Source organism: Brachypodium distachyon, chromosome 2 (genome assembly GCF_000005505.3).
Source record: "Brachypodium distachyon strain Bd21 chromosome 2, Brachypodium_distachyon_v3.0, whole genome shotgun sequence".
NCBI classification, from domain to species: Eukaryota; Viridiplantae; Streptophyta; class Magnoliopsida; order Poales; family Poaceae; genus Brachypodium; species Brachypodium distachyon.
The window spans coordinates 44324148-44343131 of record NC_016132.3 but is presented as its reverse complement, the minus strand read 5'-3'; the positions used below and the strand labels follow the sequence as shown (position 1 = coordinate 44343131).

At 42.1% G+C, this 18984-nt stretch overlaps 2 protein-coding genes and 1 long non-coding RNA gene across 9 annotated transcripts; 2 read left to right on the top strand and 1 right to left on the bottom strand.

Annotated features, from left to right (window-relative positions):
• Positions 1–3895: 3895 nt before the first annotated feature.
• On the top strand, positions 3896–4472 carry LOC100838788 (mitochondrial import receptor subunit TOM7-1). Its single transcript, XM_003569347.4, has one exon. It carries the CDS (start codon positions 3969–3971, stop codon positions 4212–4214), a length of 246 nt encoding a protein of 81 aa, XP_003569395.1. The 5' UTR covers positions 3896–3968; the 3' UTR covers positions 4215–4472.
• A 582-nt stretch (positions 4473–5054) lies between these two features.
• LOC100825405 (beta-adaptin-like protein A) lies at positions 5055–13105 on the bottom strand. The gene is made up of 11 exons (XM_010233744.3): positions 12951–13105; positions 12345–12861; positions 11105–11229; positions 10825–11023; positions 9842–10070; positions 9554–9720; positions 9241–9450; positions 8390–8500; positions 8112–8288; positions 6251–6712; positions 5055–5790 (listed from the first exon to the last, which is right to left on the bottom strand). Exons 1-11 carry the CDS (start codon positions 13004–13006, stop codon positions 5500–5502), a joined length of 2544 nt encoding a protein of 847 aa, XP_010232046.2. The 5' UTR covers positions 13007–13105; the 3' UTR covers positions 5055–5499.
• A 93-nt stretch (positions 13106–13198) lies between these two features.
• LOC104582814 lies at positions 13199–18766 on the top strand. 7 transcript variants are annotated; one of them, XR_730841.2, is made up of 4 exons: positions 13199–14015; positions 14154–14268; positions 16002–16074; positions 17303–18766. It is a non-coding gene; the product is annotated as an uncharacterized LOC104582814 (long non-coding RNA). The 7 variants fall into 7 exon arrangements; XR_002962910.1 differs by having other exon boundaries at positions 13199–16074; positions 17303–17398; positions 17501–18766; XR_002962911.1 differs by having other exon boundaries at positions 13201–13449; positions 14154–16074.
• Positions 18767–18984: the final 218 nt, after the last annotated feature.

The window sequence follows — 18984 nt, the reverse complement described above, 5'->3', positions numbered from 1 at the left end:
TACTAATTAAAAGAACACGTATTAGCTCCACGTAATTAGCACGAGGAAGTGATGTCTCGCATAACATGCATCAAGAATCAAGGCGTGTTCAGTTCAATAACTTATTATTCAGTTCAAAAAATAATCACGGCGTGTCAACTACAGGAGTTAAATCCAGGTGTGCGTGCATGAGAATTAAAAAAAATCGTTTAGACACCAAAGGGTGACTCCAGCGGCCGACACGCATGAGTCCGTTTTGGTCCGTTCGGTCGCGGAGCAGACGCAACTGGTGCCACGTTGTCCGGTCTATGTCCGTTTGGGTCGCTCAGTGTCCTCGGCGCTGCTACCCGTTTCGAGGCAACCCATATGACCGGATATATATTGTTTTCCCTGTTGTCCGCCAAGCCACTGTGGCCATATTAGCAAACAATAAGGCCATTGTACAAGCCGTCAATTAGCAAACAAATTATCATAGATATTTTTTTCGTCCAACAAAAAAATCTCAAGTTTGTCAAAATTTGAATGTATCTAGACATGACTTAGTGTATAGATGCATTCAAATTTAGTCAAAATTGAAACATTTTTTGTTGGACGAAGGAAGTATGTTTTATATATCCCTCACCGGCGCACATAAAGCATGATGCATACACAAAAAGGACCACCAAAATAGGACCAATATAAGGCGATCAACATGGGTCACCGGCATCTCGATCTTTTGTCATCTTCCGCTTGCTCTCGAACCAAGCTGGCTGCGCAGGGTCTAGGATGCTAGAGCCGGCCGTCATGATCGGTGCCTTTTCCTCGGTGAGTATCACTAATTCAACTTACTTGACTCTTGTCCTCGCATTGGCCTACAAGCTTCCTTTGTTGCACCTCGAAGTAGTATTTCATTTATATTATTTTTATCTTTCCAGTTTTCCATTTGCTCCTTGCGTTCCTTCTCCCGGGCCCATAAGATCGAAAAGACTGATCCTCCGTAAAGGAAACGAGTAAAACCAATTCTAAAAACCGGCCGGCGTCGCGGCCCACCTATATACGTAGCTGGAGGAGTTCTCAACTACGACTCGCCAAACAGCGAGCCCACAACCTGCCGGCGAGAGCAGCACGTATTGTAGACCGACGGTGACCCGTCACAGCACGAGCGGCGCCCGGTCGGTGGAGCTTTAAGCACAAGCGGCCGTGGGCGTGGCCTGGCCGCGCATTTGTCCCGTCACGGCGTCACGAGCGGGCGGTCAAGCAAAGGCCCACCGCGCAACGCACACGTCTCAGCCTCGACGTCGATGGCGCCGGTCAAACATTCCCGCTCCCGATCGATCGATACCCTACCGCTTTCCCTCTCGCACAAGCCCAAATCCACCCTCCTTTTCTTTTAATGACCCGCACGCCCGTCCAATTAAACCCAGATGCGGTGCAACCCAGTGGAGCACGTACACGGCTCGTGGGGAATCAATCCATCAGTACGTAGTAGTACGTCTCACCGGCGTGCGGGGCCATCGTGGAGTGTGAACGGCAGGGCGCCGCGGTCGTACCGTACCGGCAGGGTGCGCGCGCGAAGGTGGGGGGTCGATCCGCGGCGGATTTGGTGGAATACGATGGTTCTCCTCCGCGTCTGCTTTAATTTCGTTTTGTGCACGCGCGGGGCGGTGGGTGGGTGGGCGTCGGCAGATTTGCGAGAAAAGAACCGGACCGGTGTGCCGATGCCATGCGATGCGGTAGAAGTAGCACGTACGTGGTGGCGGCGTGAGGTTCCGTGCGCGTGCGCTAATATTTTTTGGGTGTGCCGGGCCCGGTGTGTCGATGGCTTGTCGGTTCTACCGAGGACACAGTGGTTGGGCCTTGACGTGGACGGGGATGGTGAGTATGCATGGTTCCTTCTCAAAGGTGCGGGCTGAGTGAGTGAATATGTCTGTGCGCCCACTGAGCTAAAAACTGGGCGTGCATGGTTCAGGTGCGTGCATCTGGTCTGGCACGTCACAGCGTTAGTACGGTGTGCTGTGCTTGAGTTGAAATCCAAGTTCACCAGTGTACCAGGCTTTCGCTGGGCCGGGGTTTCTTCATCTAGGCTGCATCACTGGTACGGGGATTTAATAATAACTTGCACAATGATAACGTACAGATAGTGTATGAAGGTTTCTCAACAAAATTAAAGATAGTGTATGAATTATCCGCGCGAAAAAAAGGTGTATATGAATAATACTCATGATCCAACATAACTATGGATGACAGTACAACTTAGCCTGCAGCAATGCGTGGTATTGTGCTAGTTTTCTAATAAGTTTTCGTGTTTACTTCTAATTTCAATTGCCAACGTTACCAACAGAAACACGCTAATTCAAAATCCATGTAATGTACCTTTTCCTGGAGGATGAGAATGTTAGGTCCATCCTTTTTTCTAGAGAGAGAGAGAGAGAGAGAGGTGTTCAGTTCAGTCCATCCCTTGCAGGCTTGCACCACGCTTAATTAAGTAGTAGACTCACTCTTACCTGCTGGAGATGGTGTGTCTCCCTGCATACCAAACATTGTAAGGTCTATTTGGATGAGAGGTATTTCCTGAATGTTGTGGCATTTAGATGTTTAGATTTCAAATAAAATGTCAAAACTTCTACAAAATAGTACCTCTTAATGTAACTTCGTGGAAGACATGGGACTGGGGATGGTGTCCGGCCTTACTTTTTGTTTGAAAGAGAGACACACACAAGTTGTTCTATATGTTATGAAAAAGCTTCACTTTTTTACCCAGGCCTAAACATAGATTGGTCGCCAATTACCCTCCTAAACTTTATGTTTTGGTCTGATTTACACCCTCAGAACCCAAAAACCTGGGTGAATCCCCTTGGGCGGTTTTTGGTTGATTTGAGGCATTTTTTGCTATGACGTGGTCAAAATTCGCCATGTGTTCGTTGGAGGCATAAAAATTGTGCTTTAGCACGACCCTGGTCATTTTAATGCCTTTCACAATAATTGGGGAAATATGTTAATCCAGTGTGTAGGTTTGGTAGAGAGAGGGTGACGTGCATGTTCGTGGGTGGTGGGTGACCCTATGGTCATCGGAATCTCACCGGCGACGAGTGGAAATGAAAATGCCGGGGGGGCTGGAATGGAAATAGATGGGCTCATACCAACATCTCATCAGCAACGTGATGTGATGATCATCTGAGTTCAGAGGAGCATAAGGCTGATGAGGCGACCATATCACATACGATGGGCGATGACTAGACACACAAATAACGTGAGGATGGTTAATTGGGAGCTCACATAGGTTTAAGGATACGTTCAATGGTTGAAGAATACCCCTAGAGAGCTAAAAAAGGAGGTATAGAGGCCACAACCATGTTGGGTAAGGAGGTCGGGCGACATCAGAGCATGGCCAGACTCAGGAGAGGCGACCGAGGTTATGATGTTGTAGATAGAGCAGAATTGATTACTTTGGTGAAAAAAGCTCACAACTTGGAGGAGAAGCTAACTCACGCGATGATGTGACAAATGAAGTGCTAAAACTACGATGACGATTGGCATAGCATTTTACGTGCGCCTAATGCAAAATGATGTTCTTGGAAGAGTTTCCTTCCAAGGGGTTGTTGCAAAACAGTCTCAAATTAGTTTTTTTTCCTTTAGCAGCTGGAAATCAAAATGCAGCGCGGTCATTAGCTACAGATCCATTTTGGGTGGAAAAAGATTGGACTTCTTTCGTCCGTTATTGTCAAGAAAGACAAGTTTTTTTTTTAGCGAAATTTTTTTAGGGGGTCAAGAAAGACAAGAATGTTCAGGCCAAATCTACACAAATCTTGGGCCAAAGTTCCATGAAAATCTAGCCCAACAGCACAATGGCCTTTGAGTCCTTCCCGAGAGAGGACTCCTTGACCCAACCACGTGAGGACTGGCCCACTAAGAAACCAATATTAACCCGAAGCCAGATCAAACCACAGAGCAAACACATCCCCACACCTAGGGTTTTCGCCGAACGAATCGAAGAATCAAGAGAAGTCCCCATGGCGTCGCGACCGTCGCTCAAGCCGAAGCCGAAGGGCAAGGGAGGGAAGAAGGGATCGTCCGCGGCAGAGGACGAGCAGACCACCGCGGCGGTGGCGGTGCGGCTCGCCAAGGAGTGGAGCACGTGGACGATGAAGAAGGCGAAGGTGGCGGCGCACTGGGGCTTCATCCCCCTCATCATCGTCGTCGGCATGAACTCGGGAGACTCCAAGCTCTCCTGGACCCAGCTCCTCTCCCCCGTCTGATCCGATCCCCGCGGAGGGATTCATAGATTGGATCCTTTTAGTAGCTTATGTCTGGTAGATTGTTTCTTGGATCGTGGTTGGTGAGTTCTTGATCCCCTTGTGGGGGATCTTGCGTTTTGCTGTAATAACGTTATATGGGCGGATCAATCGAAGGATTCGACCGAATATTGTTACCTCAGGCTGTATGGATCTGCTTCTAGTTTCATATTCTGTCGAACTTACTCTGTTATTTTTGTAATTCGCAATTTTTTTTCTGCCTGTTGCTTGCTTGTGCTTCGTATTCTGGTTCAACTTCTAAGACAATTAAGTTTGCAATACGAATTGTTTCAGCATACAACTGGAGCGAATTTTAACTCTGAACTTGGTACTTTTGCGAGATTCGGAGATTGCGTTGTGCCTTTGACCATGCTAGCAGTAATTTGCAATGTCTTTTCTGCCTGTTGCTTGCTTGTGCTTCGTATTTTGGTTCAAGTTCGAAGGCAACTAAGCGTTATTGTTGTGGTGTAATATGAATTGTTTCAGCATACAACGGAAGCGAATTTTAGCTCCGAATTTGGTGCTTTTGCGAGATTCTGCGACTGCGTTGTGCCTTTGACAATGCTAGCAGAAGCTTACTGCAGCAGGGCAGGGCCGCATGAATTCATGAATTATTTGGCTACTCTGTTTCATAATTCTTGTCTCAAATTAATAGATGTATCTATTTCTAAAAAATGTTTCTAAAAGATGTCTAGATACATGTAAGATTTCGACAAGAATTATGAAACGGAGAGAGAATGAATATGTTTCTATGTTTTCTGCCGAGAGCCAGAGCCGCAGTATATACTCAGTTTGTAGTACTGGTAAATGGTCAAATGTACTCTTTATTGCTCTCCGCAGGCAAACAATAGCATACAGAAGTAGTATATCTATTTCTCCACATCTCAACAGAAGGTGATATTCACCTCGTGTCCAGTAACAAGGTTACGCACCCATCTAAACAACCATATCCCTGAACAAACCAGCCGCTTCACCAGATGATGAATGAAATGTACAATGTTACTTTTCATCCACACATACACACAAAAAAAGACATACCCTGACAAAATTCCAGCATTTTCTCCTTGCAGAATCTGATAGTATGCCCATGCCGCTGAAAGTTCAACGGGAAATTTCATCTGCTCCAAGATTCTGAATAAAATTTTACCATAAAAGCTTTGCTTGAAGTCCAACAACAGTGGATTGCAGATATCTTTTGATGAGCCAGGACGAGGCAGGATCAGCACCATGACAGAAAATGCTTTCATGATCAAGAAAGCCCAAATTTGGACAAGGCTGATTGGAATAAAGTAGAAAATGACTGAGCCGTAGTCCCATCATCAGCCTTAATTTTGAGCTGGGCCTTCGCTGATGCTGTGTTAACAATACATTCTACAAGGTAGAAAGCAGTAGCCCCATCTTTCTGACCGTAGAAAAAGAACTTGTAATTTGGAGGTTGGCCACCTGAAGCAATGCATTGAATGTAGTTGCTTTGCATATGACGAATAAGCGATTGGGGATTCATTAAAGATGCTGCACCTTGTGGACTTAAAGAGCATTCCTGTCAAACACAGCAAACCATATATAAGAGAAGAATGCTTGTAATTTGCAAAAGATCAGGAGGATGAAATTATTGCTACAGAACAAAGAACGGTTTATTCCAAACTTCCCAATGTGAAATGAATTTCAGGAGAGGCCCCATACACTACACAAGTACGCAGCGGCAGTGCCGCACCAGAACTTTCATGTGTTGTACCACTTAAGCAAAATCATAACAATCGCAAACCCAAAGCAAGATCAGAACATAGAACATCAGAGCTGATATGTTCGAACTCCTCATCTGAGATGAACTAGGGAAGACACATATTAGGCAACTGCAGCACACAGGATTTTCACACAGTAAACTGATTTGCTAAAAAATCATATGAAACTCGATAGGCAATGAAAAAAGGCTATGCGAGTATGTTGTGCTGCTGATAATCAGGAATTATAGCAGGGACGAAAACTTGACAACAACATACCTGAGATAAGGATAATGCCAGTTGGCCCCATTTCTTCTGGAATGTCCCAGGATCTAGAACAGGCTTTGAGTTGAGAGTCAGTGCAGGAGGTGATGGAGGGGCTGGGGTATCAGGAACACCAAGTCCAAGAAGGTCATCGAGACTAAAGTTTGTTTGTGCTGAATATGTTGGACCACCAGGATTGATTAATGCAGTCTCAGTTGGTGTTTGCGAACTTAGCAATGATGAAGGGCCAGTCAGGTCAGGAGGAGCATTGTATGTAGAGGTGGAAGATCCATTGCTGGCTCTTGTAACGTTATCCTCTTTATCTGAAGTACTTAGCAGGAGATCATTATCATTTTCTTGATACCTTTGAGCAGAAATGACAGTTTCTGGAGCCTCAACCCCAACAGTCAAGTTTGTAAGATCTTCTGAGTACTCAAATGTTCCACGATGCTCCTTATCTGTAAACATGTAAGATGGCTGCAAGTGCATCGAAGGTGTCAAAACTCCTTGTGTACATTTTAACTAATGATACAGATCATTACAGGTGAGTAGATGATTTGCTACAAAAACATGCTCTAGTTCTATCAAACGTTTGTAAATTATAATAAGTGCACATCAAGGCGATATAAAGTTCTCATCTTCGCCATAAAAGTGTTGCATTTATCATCATGGATATCAAGAATAAAACTCTTGAGGATCAACAAACATAAAATCAACACATAACAATGGCATGAACTCTTTTTTGCGCCACAAAATCTACTTGTATCAAGCAACGGTTAAGATACAACTCCTCCCTACTGTTTCTAACTGTTTTACAATTGAACAATGCTTCCCAGCAAAGCCTTTGATTAAATGATGATGCTTAATATCTCATATATGCTGAGAGATGATGAATTTGCAATCAACAAGGTTCCAGATGCTTCTATATATGAACTAAGAGTACTCTATGAACTAATTACTTCACAGTATTTTGTTTTAAAACTGAAGCAATGTGGGACACAAGTTGGTTTTCCTTTAAACTTGCCAACTGGAAACACGACTGATTAAAGCCTCATCGGACATAACACATTAACTGCCTTTTAGTTATAAGTAATGCTCCCAGCGGTTTTAGCCAGGTTGGAGAAACCAGAAATGGATCGTTTTAGTATTAGGAATTGCATTAGAGATTCACTTTAATGTTTTTAATAGTTTATGTCCCAGTTTGACACAAGTTAAAAAAACCGTGCTTCAACACCCCTACTAGACTATTACTCCCTCCGTTCCTAAACATAAGATGTTCTAACTTTGTCCTAAGTCAAAATTCTTAAAGTTTATCCAACTTTATAGAAAAATATACCAACATCTACAACACAAAAATTAGTTTATTAAATACTTCATAAATATATCTTCATAATATACTTATTTGATATTATAAATATTATTACGTTTTTCTATAAGATTGGTCAAACTTTAAGAAGTTTGACTTAGGACAAAACTACAACATCTTATATTTAGGAAAGGAGGTAGTATTATCAAATTACTGCTTTCAGACGCCTCCAGTTGGAGCAATTGGCCATTGGGTAAAGCAGATGACAATCTAGTGGAGCAGCTGCATTATTTGTGATTCATGTTTTGCTATGCCAAGAAAGTAGACATGGCAGCTTCATTACTGACATAAGGAGCAGTTCCCAAACAAACTGTCGGATGTTCGGAACATACAGAAACCACAGATTTACCCAATGTTGCAACATGCACCATCAGGAACTAAATTTGACATCTGGCAGGATTCATAACAGTAACAGCCAAACTTCAGAAAAAATATATCAGCAAAAGGAGTTATCAGCGTTTAAAAGTTTAATGATGATTGAAAGTCACACTGTCATACTAAATTATGTACCTTTTGATATACAACTGATAGGCTGTTAAATTCATCAAATATCCGGTCTTTGATTTCACTGCTCTGAGTATCTGCAAATACAGACACAGCTTGCTTGGGAGGGTTTACTACACGTTCTGCTACAGCAGGATCATGTTGTAAAAGCCTGTAGTAGAAAAGTGCTCGGTCATGAACATCCTGCAACACAGTAGCAATTTAGCAGGAGCAACACCCTTTTCACCATTTCATAGAGATGATATGAACATTCAAACGTATTATATCATATGAAATGACCCAACCTGGTGAGTATCAGCTAGACCAGCAGCTAATGTAGCCCCCAATGCCTTTTGTGTTTCCGGTGGTCTCTTAAAGAAACATTTCATCACCGCAGTCAGAAGGTGTAGCCGGACCTGAAAAATAAGATATCCCAGGAAGAATGAGGTGGAGTTCAACATCAAGGAGCTACTGGCTAGGGCCATTAAATATGAGCAGTGTCATACAACGAGTTCTAAAAACAGAATATGATTATACAATCTTATCCAATGGCCTACTAGGTTCAAGATGATGATTTAAAAAGAAAAGGAAAGAGAATCGTCATTGGTCTTGCTATCTATTCCCTCCGTTCCATAATTCTTGTCGAAATATTACATGTATCTAGACGCTTTTTAGGAATAGATACATCCAGTTTTGGACAAATTTGAGACAAGAATTATGGAACGGAGGGAGTAATACGCAATAGGATGTAAAATTTTACTCATGAAGCAACAATATTCAAGTATTCATCACACTTAGTCAAGTTACTCAATGGGGCATTCAACTTTACAGCCTCACAAATCGAGAAGTTTCCAGCTATCACCATTTACAGTTCTAACCCATTTAATACTTTAGCTGTTATCTTTAGACATGTATGATAACTACCAAACTATTAGATACTACAAGACACAAAGTTGTTACTGCATGATATGATCATACGATTACAGCGAGAACTATGGCATACATGTAGGACATGCACAAGAGTGACTTATTTTGCAACGGAAGATAACTTCCGACAGTCAGTTAATACATACAGAACTTGAGAAAGAAAATCAATACTGAAACCTACCTTGACACAAAATACAGCCTAATGCATCTTAAGAAAAAAAATTAGTACCTCAGGTGATTGCTCTTCATCCCAGTTATCAACGAGACTTTCAAGAATGTATGGAGCATCATGCATGTCTTGTGAATATTCTCCCAACATCCATATAAGAGCTGCCTTGCCTTTCGGCTCCTGAATATTTTGGCTGCTGATATTTCCGACAACAGCTATACAATCATGGCTCCATTGAGGATATTTCCTCAAAAGATCTTTCACCAAGACCTGCATTTAGTTTTTACTCAGGCACGGAAAGATCCGGAGTTTAAATGTATCCTACAAGATTTTACCCTTTGTAAGGATCAATAACTAGCATTAATAGACTTACAAGAGTCTCAGCAGTCACATAATCCTTGTCCATTTCAAGAAATTGTAGAAGCCTGTCCACAATAGCATTCACATCATACTGCTGCAGAGCTATTTTTCCAACTGCCCTGATAGACTCTCTTGCAATCGGTACATCAACATTTCCAGCGTATTCACACAGCTCAGTTACTAGCAGGAAACAAAACATGAGCCATTTTTAGAAAAAGAACGACAACTGAACTAACAATTTATTGAATATATTGAAAGAGATGACATCATATAGTCAGTGGGAGTTGGTTATCTGGTATACCAATTTCATAGGTGTTGCTCTCATTTGCTATAGCAGTCAACATCTCAAGTTTCAACTTCTTCACATATGAAGGATCACTAAACTGGCAGTAGAAACTTTTGTAGTCGGAGGAAAATAACATGGGAGCACGCATCACCAAAAGATGCAGGTGACATAGCACAGAGTAGGATTGTTCGGGGCTCCCAGCACCTACTAGAGTAAGCAAAGGTGCCTTTATGCGCTCATAAACCTACAATGGAGGGTGCGGATAGTTATTATAAAGATTCTCAATCAAATCTCATTTTCCTTAATAAGTGTGTGGTAGTGACACGAAAAGGATAATATATACATTATTTTGGCCCAAATGGGCACCACCCAGGCTCCAGGTTTTTAAAAACACCAATTTGGGCCACATTTTGGTATATTTTTTCAAACATTCATTTTTTGGGTATAAATCTGACTAACAATTCAAATGAAATGCATGCCTCCAATAAAATTGCAAACTTTTTTTGATGACTTTAAGTTATATTGAAATCACATACCCAGAATTTAGGGTACGAACATCAGATACCCAGATTTCAGGGTATGTGATTCGAATATACCCAAAATAATTTGAATCCAAATGTTTTTTTCAAAGCTATGTTTTCCATTTAGCTATATATGCAAAGGTATGTATCCGAAAAATATAAGTTTCATTTTTTTTCAGATTTTCTATGAATTTGTGCATTTAAAAACAAGCAACCCGGGCACCATGGAGCATCTACTATTTTACCTACATATAAGCATGAAATATGTCTTTACAAACTTGCATAGAATTATGTCTTTACAAACTTGCATAGAATAGAGTTAATGGTTATGTCAAATTGATATTTTCAGTATATTTGATTGTATAACACTAATATAAAATTAGTAAGACTTTCGGACATTTAATATAAGTAGCATAGTGTGCTGCCAGACTAAGATTGCACACATGTAGGAGTATAATGGTGTAACAAACTGTGCACCTGTTGGTGAACATCAGTCATTGACATTGTCAAGTGGAGAAAAACTTTGATTGTTGCTAAAACAACAGCTCCATTTGCATGCTGAAGTCTATCCTCAAGCAGGTTCATTATGTCAAAAATTTCGTTATTATCAGATGGTAGGAACTTTGACGCCAATTCAAGGACATGGCACTGTGCCCACTCACTGAACTCTTTGATTCTGCAATTCAAAATAAAGAAGTTCAAATAAATGCACAAAGGAGTATTGCTAACAAAACTTCCAAGCAAAGAGGAAACTCACCTATTTAGCAGGTAAAATACCACCGGTTTGCTATACAGTGTCTCGATCTCCCTGGCTGCTGCCTCTGAATTGGCAGCTTCTAGGGTCCATATCTCCAGCAGCGAATGCAGGCAATTGGCAACCACCTGAAAAAATCAGCAATGTAATCATGCCACCTAAAAAAGAACTGACATCTCTGCGAGATAAACAATTAAGCAATAGCCAGTTCAACCAAACCAAGTTAAATCAACTTATCCCATCAAAAGGGTCAAGCCTTCCAACCTGTTCTGTAAGACTTTAGCTGGATGTGACAGATATGAATGTGACTATAAGGTGTCTTAAAGCAAGTGCTGGAACGGCAAACTAATGCACACTGGGGATGCTTGCTGCTGTAAACATAAACAGGTATGAGCTGGAAAATTCTACGAGTTTCTCATCTGTCTTATCTTTTTCTAATAAAAATATATGTCATGTTTTCCTAGGTAATACCGATACATAAAAAATATTGTTTGAAACTGACAGTGTCTCTTCATCGAGTCCGCAATTGTATGCACTATCCAAAGTACATCTAAATTCAACCCCAGATGATCACATTACCTATTCTTGAGTTGAATCAACACAGATTCAGCATCGGATCAGCTGGATATTTTTGATATTTTAATATGTTTGCATACCCAGAACAATAGGGTGTATCTAGGTCAAGAAGCTACCTGTAACCATGTAATTGTATTAAATAGAACTGTTAATTTGCTACAAGCTACCATAGCTGGTTCTGCCAATCATTGTGCTTTACATTACAAAGAAAGCTATTACAATAACCAGTGACTTGTAATCCATTATAATAAAGTTAATAACCCTGGTTATATCAAGTGGTTGGAATTTCCTGTGTGATGGATCTAAAAGACATCCTAGCAATAAACTCATGTTTACTAAATAGGTTAGCGTAGCCAATTCAACCAACAAGGCACAAAATGTGGTATCATATTATGATATGATCAAACAAATAAGATCAAAACCAAACCATTTCTCAGCGAGAATATAATGTACTCCGTGTAGCAACTGCATGCTTAGCTCAGTTCCGCGTAACAACTCACATTGGAGTGCATCTTCAAAATTGAATTCTGGATAGAATTAACTTCCATTTTCATGTATTGTGAGATTTTTTGATGGGATCACAGCTCAATCATTGCAACTGATAATGGCTGATCGCTGGATAAGAAATTAATGGTTTCATCAAACAGCCTGTGGCGGAGCAGCTCACCTGAGCATCAGAGTCTGAGAGCATGAGCGCCTTGAGTGCAGCAGGCAGGTCAGCGTCGAGGCAGGTGGTGGTAGATATGTGATATAGCTTTGCAGCACCAACAGAGGCGACCATCCGAACATAGGCACTAGGGTCCTTGAGCCCTGTGGTGAGCGGCGCAACCAGGTACTCGACAAGATTCGGAACGCGGAGGGAGCAAAGGCTACGGAGCGCCAGGCCACGGATGGTGGGGTCCTGGTCCCGGCAATCGCGCTGGAGGAAGTTGATGGTAAGGAGGGCGAGGTCCGGGTGGGCGCGCGCGTGAACACCGACGTACAGATAGCACATCTTCTTAAGCACGACGTCGGAGGTGGCGGAACAGAGCACCATCTCCCCGAACGCCGCTGACACGTCGATACCTGCGGTCATGCAGGAGATCACTCGCTTGAAGACGTCCCGGCGCTGGTCATCGGCGTCGGGCGCGCGGCTCCCCGCCAGCTGCCGCAGCTGTTGCTTCAGATCCGACACCTCGCTCTTCCTGCGCACCCGAACGCAAATTGCCCCAATTGGTTAGCTAGGATTCGGGAGGCGGGAGATTTTGGGAGCCAGAGAAGGAAAGTGTCGTACCCGGATGGCTGGGACGGGGAGGCAGACTTCGCCGGCGATGGCGCCGTGGGAGCCATGGCAGTGGTCGGCAACGGCGGAGGGCTTGGATCTGGTCCGGTGCGCGTCAGGAAGACGACTGCAAACTGGTGGCTTTGTCCGCTGGGGAGAAGGATTCAGTGAAGTTACGTCACTGAATCCAGGTCCGTCTGGTGGGAAGTTGGATCTGGACTGGGAAAAGTCTAAGACACTGACAAGTGGTCCGTCCACCGTAATACGTCTTCCCGCATTGTTTACGTATTCAGGAAAAACGGCCCCCGCGAAGCGAACTCTCCCGTCGTCCGTCGACACCGCCGCTGGGCGACCGAATATCCGGATGGGCGACGCGCCGGCGCGCCGCTGAGGCAGGGCAACACTGAGCGGCAGCTTCTGTAAGAGCAGAGGAGGACTGGCCCTTCGTTTTAAGAGCAGAGGAGGACCCGATTCCTCGTGTTCGGCTTCGTCCTTGATTTCTTCGTCACTGGTGAGCACCCAAATCAAGAACCCTATTCTGATGCTTCCCCGCTCCTATTTTTGCCCCCCAACATTTGTGCAACTCCTGTTAGCTGTATCGATATCGATCAATATAATTACAAAATGTAAACGATTTGTGTATCTTCGGTAGCTAGCTTCTTTTCTGTGTCCGTGGATAATTGATTGGACTTTGTGTTTTGCATCACGTACGGGCCGTTTATCTGCGAATAGAGTCTTTCACTGTCGAAGTTCGGAATTCTATTGTAGTTGTTCTAATCAATTTCTTCGGTTGTCCGGTGTATTGTTAGATGATGCTACCGCGATCTCTCGGCCTGTACTTTTCGGTTTGGTGATAGCATTGGCTGCATCTTGATTCATTATTTGATCTTTCCTAAGGTTGTTCTTGATTTTCAGTTATATATTCCTGAACTGGATACTAGATGGAACGCATAGCAAATTAGCAATAAACATTGCAGTTTTGACGCTTTGCTTGATGAAAAGGATCATATACATAGAGGCCGCTCATGCCATCCTCAGTTTGAATTCCATGGAAATCTGATCATGAGATGCTTCACAGTGAGTGCAGCAACTTCCCATACCACGTTACAACTCCTTTAACTCAATCTGTCTGGCATGTTACTGACTCTCGGATTGACAAAGAACATGTACATCACTAATTGATTTGAAAGCTGACGGTTTAAGTTGGCTTGTCAGGAGAGAAACTTCAGATCTTTAGAGAACCTGGAGCCCGGTGTTCTGTCAGAAAGTTTACACAAGCTACCAGCTCAAACTTCTACGAATGTGACTTCAATGTAAATAACTAAATAAGGTTTGACTACTACCATAATGATACCATCCAATACTTTCTTTGTTTATACTACTTTATTAAACATGTATAGATTTCCTTCATTATACGATAAAGTTGTGCTGCCTAGGAGCAAAGATATCTTTGCAGGTTTTTATGTAATATATGCCAACTTATTCGTTTTAACTTTGTAGAAGCTTCTTTAGACCGACCATCAAACAGTTAGTACTATATTCATTAATCACATCGTTATGAATTCGTTGTATACCGTTTAATCCTACTCGCCAGTGATCTGTTTGGAAATCAAAACAAGTGGGATGCTTAGCCACCATGTTCTTTTGCATAAGTAATTACTATCGGTATCAGCAGAGTCACTTGTGCAAATAATGACCTGGCTCTGACATAGAAGAGTATTGACTTTACTAAAGCAGATTATCTGAGAAATGGGACTGGTAACAATTGAGGAGTGAGTTCCAAGATTAGAAGTTCATGTCTTCCACAAGACTATTCAGAAAGCGATCTAGAGCAGAATAAAGTACTCGCCCCAGTTCACAAATAAGTAACACTTTGGATATTGACACGGTCTTCAAGACGTACCTTTAACTACTAGTTTCTATTGGAGTGTATATACAAAACTAAATAAATTATATTATTATGAAAATATTTTTTGAGACAAATATATACAGATGATTTTCAATTTTTCAATCTAAATATTTGAAATAACATTGCTAGTCAAAGTTTCAAAAGTTTGACCGAAGTTATCTCCACAACGTCACTTATTTGTGAACTGGGGATACTCATTTTCAATATACCAAGAAGATTCTACGAAATTACTGTCAGATTTTTTTTTTGTTCTTTAGAGTATTTTATTTCTCAGGATTTATGGGTGCTTGGCAGTGCAAACGAGGCGGGTTTCAAATAACAAGCATGCAATGTTAAGAATTCGGTGTGTTTGAGCTTTTATCATGTTTTTGGCATTTCTGCCATTTGAACTAACATTAATGGTATGCAATTATGAGTGCAGTTGCCTGACTTTTAGTGTTTAGCATGGACCGTTTCTTTTTAGAAGCCAACTAATTACACTGCAGTGGATAGTTTTGTGGCTGATGCTTTTTTTTTGAGCTCCAAGATGGAGGCTGGATCAGGTAAATTAGTTATAGATAATCATGAAGAACTAGTAGCAAAAATCATACTATATACTAGTGCAACTTCTGTAGTTCACAATATATCTGCAAGTGTAGTTGTATCATTTAAAAGTTTGGTCTGTATTTAGCTGCCAAGTATACAGGTTATAGAACATTGGCAGGTGTACTTGTGCAGTTGTGCTACCTGCCTGTCATGGAGTCACCCAGAATTGCACTGGGCTCCGGCAAAGACTGTGGCTCTGGACCTCTGGTGGCATGTAGATCAATTTGTATGTTCTAGGCAGGAACTTAACACTGAATGACATCTTGAGGTATTCTAGTTAGAAAATGGATGGTAACTGCTTCTTGTTGAGCATGATGAACAATTAGGTAGCAGATATTCGGATTGAGCTGCATTTCTTAAAAAGAACTTCCTGCTCAGACATAAGGTTTGAATGTTGCGCTGTAATTTTTTGTTAGTTTTAGAAAATAAAGACTGTCAGCAAGCACTATTTCCTTATGCATTACTGTTACCATCCCCAACTCTGCTAATGATACCGCAGCACTGCATTTTTTTTCTCTTGAATGCATCACTGCATATCGTACTTGTTTATTTATTTTCTCCATATACAGGATCCTATGATAAAAACGGCAAATCTTCTAATTCTGAGGAGTGAGGACAATGGCATGACTGAAAAGAACAGCTGTAAGTCCAAAAAATAATGATCCTTGAATCAATGATAGGTGGCTTACCATTATCTTTTCTTTGACCAATTATTGTTCCTTTTCACTTCCGTTTGCTTTCTTTGTTCCTAATGATGACAAACAATCAAAGATGTGCGGCACAGTTTTGTCATTTTCCTGCTAGTTTTTTCTCTGAGCAACCGGCACGAGCTCTGCCTTGTCATTAAGTAGAAAAAGAATTGACCATGATTCTTGAATCAATGATAGGTGGATTTACCATTATCTTTTCTTTGACCAATTATTGTTCCTTTTCACTTCCGTTTGCTTTCTCTGTTCCTAATGACGATAAACAATCAAAGATGTGCGGCACAATTTTGTCATTTTCCTTCCAGTTTTTTCTCTGAGCAACCGTCACGAGCTCTGCCTTGTCATTAAGTAGAAAAAGAATTGACCGGTAGCTTATAAGGAAAATTGGCCGAAAACCGACTTTCCTTCCATTTTTCCTGCAGTAGCATGTCTGCTCATCAGGAGGTTTGAAAGAACACGATAGATGTGCTCTGGATGTATGCTCTTACAAAATAACTCATTAGAAACTAATGTCTGTTGTGTGGTTCAACACTGTGAATAGTCTGAACTAAAAATTTATGCCTCGAGTGGAGTCTGTTCGTTGTATGTTTAACAGCTGGTGTCATGTACTGTGCTGACACTGTTGGTGCAATGGTTTGAAGTTTTCAAGGGGGGGAACTCAGAGAGAAGACCCTTCTTTATTCACCTAAATCACCATATATATAACCCAACTAAAGTGATAGCGTGTGATGTTGAATCTAGGTGAAAGTCCGTTGAATGGATGAGTTTCATCTGTTTCTCTTGTTCAATTATGTACAATCTTGTAGGGCTTACTGGATATTGCACATTGCTTGGTTCCGTTAATCGTCTGGAGTGAGAATGTGAGATTGCCGTGTCCACAATGCTTTCAGAGTTACTAGTTTTATGCTTAGCGTCTGATTAAGCACCTTGTTTTGTACTAGTACGAGTGACCATCCTGTGGGCTACAGTAATTGTGAATTATTAGTTTTCAAATGTAATTATTTACAAATGTCATTGTGAATTTTTGTAACATAACAAAATCTTTCCGGAGTAGATAGTCCTATAGATTCTTCCACAGTTCACAAAGTTTTCCCTACTTCTTGGTTGGCAACTTCGGGCTTTGTACGAGGCAAAACTTATTGAACACGTGTTTTGTTTTTCAGGAAGTTAGCTGAGGCTACCCAAAAGATTTAAGAGGTAATGCTGATCAAGTTTTGTTTTTCAGGAAGTTAGCTGAGGCTACCCAAAAGATTTAAGAGGTAATGCTGATCAAGTGCTCAATTCTCTACATGGATATTGGAATATGTGACGCATAGTTACATGTGATGGTTGTCGATTGTTTTTCGCTATGACCGTTGCAGGGCACCTCTTTGCTGCACCTGAATCCATCCATTAGACCATATCCCAAAAATTCATCTCTAGTCCCCACATAGGTTGGTTCACGTACCGCTATTGGATTTGGACGCAAAATGCAGTAGGAGTATGGAGCTACATTTTTTTCTCCAACACGTCAAAATCAGTACTCCCATTTTGTATTAGCAAAAGGACGGCTTAGAAGACGCATTGTAGAAACCACCGACGGTGGGAACGCCCAAGACGATACTCCCAACTTGATTAATTTGGAGCTACATAAGATGATAAGAACCGTGGCGCCACATGACGACATTTTTTTTGCAACAATTGTACCGTGAGAAATGTGCTATGGCACTATGGGTCTATGGCAGGACCCGCCCGCACCGCCGCACGTCACCGGACAAAGAGTGCAGAGGCAGGTGTAGTACGGCATCATACTGTTTGCTGGACACCAACGCCGGCCCACGTCTACATATATACGCCGGCCAGTATAGGATCCAAAGGAGGTGAGGCCCGGGCCGCGGCAGGTACGCACGGCGTGCACGTCCTAGGATGGTTCATTCTGTTCCCCTGGGGCTGGGTTATTCGTTGAACCTTCCCCTCTCGATCAGCTGATCAGACCTGTGTATGCGCTGTATCTGGATAAGCTTTTCTTTCTCGCCGCCCCCTGCTCCTAGCTTGATCGGTCGGATTCGCTTGGCGCCTCGTACGTGCATCTGATCTGCGTGTGTGTGCCCACCATATGGGCTGGCAGGAACGCATCTGGTGCTGGATCAAGACGTTAAACGACACACGCTACTAGCTAAGCTGGGCTCTCCCTGCAGTGACCACCAAGCAAGCAAGCATGCATGTGTGTGCATGCACTGAGCGCTACTACTGTGCTGTTTTAATTCCACGTGCACGGTGCCAGTGTCTGAAATTGCCCAATTGGATCATATGTTGATTGCCATTTGGAGCTCAGGTGTTAGAACAAAAGACGTCTTTGTAAATACTCTTTTTTTTTCCAGAGTAAACGCTATTGTCAAATGTAACGCAAATGTAATAGTGCGGAAAGAACCTTTGGGTTGTTAGGGCTGTACAATGGGGTGACATCAGCCTTTTCTTAAGATTGTCACGTAAGATAATTGCTGACGTGGAAGAAACATGAGTGAAGAAAGGCATGAGCCATGGGCGGACCCATGTTCATGCTTGTGGGGGCAGCGGCCCCCACTTAACTTTCTAATCTCCTTGTATTTTGTTCATGAAATATGAGATTGCCCCCGTATTTGCCCCCATTTCTTTAATTTTGGCCTATATTTTCATATGGTTACATATTTTGCCCCTCTCAACTAATATTATGGATCCGCTCATGGCTTGAGCCTTATCTTAGCTAAGATGTGATCTTTCTACAACAAGGATAAGTCAAAGAAAAGACAAATTTCTCATTGTATTAGATTTCATCTTTTCTTAACATTTATTTGATTATTTTTATTCATCTATGCATTAATTGTAA

Coding starts and splice junctions, on each gene's coding strand:
- LOC100838788 (XM_003569347.4), top strand. CDS start 3,969: ATGGCGTCGCGACCGTCGCTCAAGCCGAAGCCGAAGGGCAAGGGAGGG.
- LOC100825405 (XM_010233744.3), bottom strand. CDS start 13,006: ATGGCTCCCACGGCGCCATCGCCGGCGAAGTCTGCCTCCCCGTCCCAG. Junction 12,862..12,950: donor TCCCCGTCCCAGCCATCCGG/GTACGACACTTT, acceptor TCGGGTGCGCAG/GAAGAGCGAGGTGTCGGATC. Junction 9,451..9,553: donor ATGTGACTGCTGAGACTCTT/GTAAGTCTATTA, acceptor AACTAAATGCAG/GTCTTGGTGAAAGATCTTTT.